Consider the following 6340-nt stretch of genomic DNA (forward strand, 5'->3'; position numbering starts at 1 on the left):
GAGTGGAGGGCTGCGTGTTCCGAGGGTGAGAGGTTGGAGTGGGTGAGAGGGGTGGGGGAGTTCAGGTGGCGGTTAATATCGCGGCGGCAGTTGGCTATGAAGAGGTCGAGGGCAGGTAGGAGGCCAGCACGGGGTGTCCAGATGGATGGGGTGTGTTGGAGGCGTGAGAAGGGGTCGTCAGAGGGTGGGCGAGAGCCTTGGTTGAAGAAGTAGGCGCGGAGGCGAAGGCGGCGGAAGAATTGTTCAATGTCACACCGTGTGTTGAACTCATTAATCCGAGAGCGTAGGGGAATGAAGGTGAGGCCTCTGCTGAGGACTCATTTGGTAAGGCAAAGACTGATTAGGGATAGTAAACGTGGCTTTGTGTGTGAGAAATCATATCTCACAACCTAGATTTGAGTTTTCTGAAGAAGTGACAAAGATGACTGCAGGCAGAGCAGTAAACATTGCCTACAAGGACTTCAGCAAGGCGTTTCACAAGGTTCCACATGGTAGACTGATGAACAAGGATAGATCATATGGAATTCAGGGAGACAGAGCCATTTGGATAAAAAAAAATTGGTTTGAAAGTAAGAGACAGAGAAAGATGGCAGAGGCTTGCTTTTCAGAATAGAGACCTGTGATCAGAAGTGTGCCATAAGGATCAGTCCTAGATCCATGTCGTCATTTTAAAATTTGTTTTGGATGTGAATATAGGAGATGATACCAAAATTGGTGTAGTGTACAGTGAAGGTGGATACCTCATAACAATGGGACCTTGATCAGATGCACCAATGAGCTCAGGAGTGGCAGATATAGTTTAATTTGGATAAATGTGAAGTATTGTATTTTGAGAAGGCAAATCAGGGCAGGACCTACACCTAATGATAGGGACCTGAGACTGTTGCTGAACAAAGAGACCTAGGGGTGTAGATGCAGTTTCTTGAAAGTGAAGTTGTAGGTAGTGGTGAAGGTGGTATTTAGCATGCTTGCTGTCATTAGTCAGTGCATTCAGTATAGGTATGTCATGTGGCCACTTAAAGAATATGGTGTTCAATTCTGACCGCCCTGCTAAAATAAAGATGTTGTTAAACTCTCTCTCCCTTGAAGTAGTTCTCCTCTCTCCCACCATCCTCTCGACCTGTCCTGTCCTCTTCCTTTCCAACCCCCCCTCCACCCCCCCATTTATCTCTCAGCCCTCTTCATTCCTGACGATGGGCATATGCCCAAAACATCGATTCTCCTGCTCCTTGGATGCTGCCTGACCTGCTGTGTTTTTCCAGCACCACACTCTTGACTCTGATCTCCAGCATCTGCATTTACACACTATCTAAATGTTGGTAAACATGAAAGAGTTCATAAAAGATTGAAAAGGGTGTTGCCAGGGCTGGATGGCTTGAGCTACAGCGGGAGGACTGGCTGGGTTTTTTTCCCCTGGAGTGCTGAAGGCTGAGGAGGTGGTATTATTGAGGTTTAGAAAAATTGACGAGCATGGATAGGATGAATAGTCAAGGTCTTTCCCAGTGTTGGGGAAACTAGACCGCATAGGCTTAAGGTGAGAGGGGAAAGATGAAGGGACCTGAGGGGCAACTTTTTCATGCAATGACCTGCCAGAGAAGTGGAGGTGGGTACAACAATTAAAAGGCATCTGAATGGATACATAGAGTCATAGAGATGTACAACACGGAAACAGACCCTTCAGTCCAACTTGTCCATGCTGACCAGATATCCCAACCCAATCTAGTCCCACCTGCCAGCATGAGTTTATAAACCTCTATAAGGTTTATAGTCTCCAATGCTCCAGGGAAAACAGCCCGAGCCTATTCAACCTCTCACTATAGCTCAAATCGTCCAACCCTGGAAACATCCTTGTAAAATTTCTCTGAACTCTTTCAAGTTTCATAACATCTTTCCAATAGGAAGAAGACCAGCATTCCATAAGTGGCCTAACCAATGTCCTGTACAGCCGCAACATGACCTCCTAACTCCTGTACTCAATACTCTGACCAATAAAGGAAAGCATACCAAACACCTTCTTTACTATCCTATCTACCTGCGACTCTACTTTTAAGGAGCTATGAACCTGCATTCCAAGGTCTCTGTTCAGCGACACTCCCGAGGACCTTACCATTAAGTGTATAAGTCCTGCTAAGATTTGCTTTCCCAAAATGCAGTACCTCTCATTTATCTAAAATTGAACTCCATCTGCCACTTCTCAGCCCATTAGCCCATCTGATCAAGATCCCGTTGTAATCTGAAGTAACCTTCTTCGCTGCTAACTACACCTCCAATTTTGGTGTCATTGGCAAACTTACTAACTATACCTCTTGTGCTCACATCTAAATCATTTATTTAAATGATGAAAAGCAGTGAACCCAGCATCGATCCTTGTGGCACTCCACTGGTCACAGGCCTCCAGTCTGAAAAACAACCCTCCACCACCACCCTACCTTGAGCCAGTTCTGTTTCCAAATGGCTACGAATAGAGTTAGATATGCAGCATGTAAACAGATCCTTTGGTCCATGCCAACCAGATAACCCAGGTAAATCTAGTCCCATTTGACCCATATCCCTCTAAACCCTTCCTATTCAAATACCCATCCAGATGCCTCTGAAATGTTGTAATTGTACCAGCATCCACCTGTGGAAGCTCATTCCATACATTCACCACCCTCTGTGTGAAAAAGTTGCCCCTTACGTCCCTTTTTAAAATCTTTCCCCTCTCACTTAAATCTATGCCCTCTACATTTGGACTCCTCCATCTGAAGGAAAAGACCTTGTCTATTTACTTTATCCATGTCCCTTACGATTTCATGGGGCAGCACTGTGGCTCACTGCACCAGGGACCTGGGATCTATTCCAGCCTCAGGTGACTCTGGGTGGAGTTTGCACATTCTCCCAGTGTGTGTGGGTTTCCTCCAGGCGCTCCTGTTTCCTCCCAGTGTCCAAAGATGTGTAGGTTAGGTGAATTTGCCATGCTAAATTGCCCAGTGTTCAGGGATGTATGGGTTAGGTGCATTAGTCATAGGTAAATGTAGAGTAATAGGGTAGGGGAATGAGTTTTGATGGGATACTCTTTGGAGGGTTCGTGTGCTCTTGTTGGGCCAAAGGTCCTGTTTCCACGCTGTAGGGATTCTATAAACCTCCATAAGGTCACTCTTTAGCCTCCTCTGTTCTACGGAAAATAGCCACAGTCTATTCAGCCTGTCTCTGCAGCTCAAACCTCCAACCCTGGCATCATCCTTTTGAATCTTTTCTGGACTCTTTCAAATTTCAAAACATCTTTCTTATAGCAGAGACCAGAACTGCATGCCGTATTCCAGTAGTGGCCTAACCAATGACCTGTACAGCCGCAAAATGAACTCCCAACTCCTATACTCAATGCTCTGACCAACAAAAGAAAGCATACCAAATGCCGCCTTCACTATCCAATCTACCTGTAACTTCACTTTCAAGGAATTATGAACGTGCTATCTTTTTTCAGCAACACTCTCCAGGACCCTACCATTAAATGTGAAAGTCCAGCCCGGATTTGCCTTTCCAAAATGCAGCGGCCCATCTGATCAAGATCCTGTTGTACTACTTCGCTGTCCACTACACCTCCAATTTTGGTGTCATCTGCAAATTTATGTCTCTTATGTCCATATCCAAATTATTTATATAAGTGACAAAAAGTAGCAGTCCCAGCATCGATCCTCGTGCACACCGCTGGTCACGGACCTCCAGTCTGAAAAGCAACCCTCATCACTATCCTCTGTCTTCTACCTTTGAGCTAATTCTGTATCCAAACAGCTAGTTCCTCCCTGTGTTCTGGTCTATCATGAGGAACCTTGTCAAACGCCTTATGAAGTCCATACAGATCATGTCCACCACTCTGATCTCATCAATCTTTTTGTTACTTCTTCAAAAAACTCAATCACAAAGCCATGTTGACTATTCCTAATCAGTCCTTGCTTTTCTACTTACATGTAAATCCTGTCCCTCAGGATTCTCTCCAACAACTTGCCCACCAATGTCATTGCTCAGTGGTCTATAGTTCCCAAGGAATGGGACAAATACTGGCAAATAGGTCTAGATCAACTTAGGATTTCTAGTCAGCATGGATTGAAGGGTCTGTTTCTGTGCTGATCACTTTATGGCTCTAACGTTGGGGATCTTCTGTAAAAAAAATGTAAAAGTGTAATGCTTTCAGATGATATAAAATAGGTGATAAGAAATAGGCTTAGGTCCAGCTTAGAGCCATAAGGCAGGAACAGAAATCAGAGCAAATGAATCTCTCTGGCATGCAATGAGGTGTGGAAATTGGGAGAGCATAGGGTACATGAAGTGTAAAGATGTTGGAAGAGCATGAAATCAACTGAAGCGTAAACCCGAATAGAAGTTCTAAAATGGATAGTTAACTTCCATATCATTATCACACGGGGTGTTGTTTGTGCCTTTGAGAAGGTGCTTTTTTTTGGGGGTGGCACTGAAACTGGGCAGGAACAGAAACAAGATTGGAATGATTCAAACAAAGTGGCGAACAGATGGATTTGGGAGACCCAGTCTGCTGTTCAAGCTTTAAAGCAAGATTAGAGTGTTGCTGGAAAAGCACAGCAGGTCAGGCAGCATCCGAGGAGCAGGTACATAGACGTTTCGGGCAAAAGCCCTTCATCAGGAATGTGGCCCTGATTCTTGTTGAAGGGCTTTTTTTGACCGAAACGTCGGTTTTCCTGCTCCTCGGATGCTGCCTGACCGGCTGTGCTTTTCCAGCAACACTCTGATCTTGATTTGGAGACGCCGGTGTCGGACTGGGGTGGACAAACTTAAAAATCTCACAACGCTAGGTTACAGTCCAACAGGTTTATTTGGAAGCAGTAGCTTTCGGAGCGCTGCTCCTTCACCTGATGAAGGAGCAGCGCTCAGAAAGCTAATGCTTCCAAAGAATCCTGTTGGACTGTAACCTGGTGTTTGTGTGATTTTTGTTTGTAAAAACATGTACACTCTAATCTTGACTCTAATCTCCAGCGTCTGCAGTACCCACTTCCGTCCTGTTCGCGAGGGGGGTGAAACTTACCTAAATTTAATAAACTGACCAGTACAAGATTGAAGAGACGGGAGGAGGCCGGTGTGGGACAGAAACTAAAACGCGGCATGTGGGAATTCTAACCGCTGTGTGTGCATCTATCTCTCTCTCTCTCTCTCTCTGAAGCTGAGGAAATCCTGGAATTCAGGGAGAGTGGATCGGGCGAGTGAGCGAACCTGCGACGTGTCCTTAAACAGCGCCGGCGCTCCGGCAGAGCTTTTTTAAAAGTAACCAAATAATTAACGGGGGGGGCTCAAGCAGCGACACAGCCTCTTCAATCTCTTCACCCCTCAGACCTCCCTTCCCGCCCGCTGCATCTCTTCACTACCTGCAACTCCTCAAATAATAATATCTTAAGAGTCCTCCGTGGCATCGCTCCCTCGAAAGACCGCCTGAAGCGGGCACGCGGACGGCCCGCCCCGCCCCTTCGCGTGCCGCGGGCAACGTTCCATCGGTTAACGGTTCCGATTCAAACCAGCGCAAGCCCGTCCGGCCGTTATGGGGGTGCGCGAGGAAGGGGAGGACGCACAGACGAGAGGGGGGGTGGGGGTGGGGAAGGGGCCGCTCACTCACTCACTCACTCACTCTTAGCTTTGCTGAGGTGCAGCGAGTGATCGGAGCCCAGCACCCTGAAAGCCTCCCCGGGGTACACGTGTCCGCCGGCGTAGTGGTGGCACTCCTGCTGCTCCCTTCTGCCGTTTTTCTCACAGGCGGCGGTGACCGCCAACACGGCTCCGATCGCGAGGGGAAGGAGAAGGCACCTCCCGCGCTCCATGTTGACTGGTGAGTGCGCGTGCGTGCGTGCGCGCCCGCCGCTGCCGCCGCCCCCGGAGAGGGCGAAGGTTGTTTAACCCCTTCAGCGCCGGCCGAGAGAAATTCTGGAGCGGGGGTTTAGAAATGTTCGTAACATTTATTAGTAATAACTGCTCCGGCCGTCCTAACATTTGCAACTGTTTCTCTTCCAGTTCCTGCACAGTTACCTCTGGTGTGCGTCCCCCGGGTCTACTCCTCATCGACATTACTGCCCCTTGCCACCATCTTTATGACTGGTGGGACTATTCGGTCCTGAAGGGCCTTGGCCCAAAACGTCGATTTTCCTGCTCCTCGGGTGCTGCCTGACCTGCTGTGCTTTTTCCAGCACCACTCTGACCTAAACTCTGGTTTCCAGCATCTGCAGTCCTCACTCTTTTGCCTAGATTATTCGGTCCGTCCAGCTGCTTCCATGGCCTTCTGAGGCGGTTGATTGGGGTGGATGGAGGAAGAGAGAGAATCTCCCCATCTCGGTCTCGAATAAAG

General features: G+C 47.7%; 1 protein-coding gene across 2 annotated transcripts in view; it reads right to left on the reverse strand.

The window, feature by feature from the left end:
- The window catches only part of prdx4 (peroxiredoxin 4), a 39279-nt gene extending 33425 nt beyond the window's left edge, over positions 1-5854 (reverse strand). For both annotated transcript variants that reach the window (XM_043700262.1, XM_043700263.1), the window contains exon 1: positions 5630-5854. In XM_043700262.1, coding sequence (XP_043556197.1) covers positions 5630-5819 — 190 coding nt within the window. In that variant the 5' untranslated portion in view covers positions 5820-5854. The remainder of the gene's footprint in view (positions 1-5629) is intronic.
- Between the last annotated feature and the right edge of the window lie 486 nt (positions 5855-6340).

The sequence above is a fragment of the Chiloscyllium plagiosum genome, chromosome 12, assembly GCF_004010195.1.
Source record: "Chiloscyllium plagiosum isolate BGI_BamShark_2017 chromosome 12, ASM401019v2, whole genome shotgun sequence".
NCBI classification, from domain to species: Eukaryota; Metazoa; Chordata; class Chondrichthyes; order Orectolobiformes; family Hemiscylliidae; genus Chiloscyllium; species Chiloscyllium plagiosum.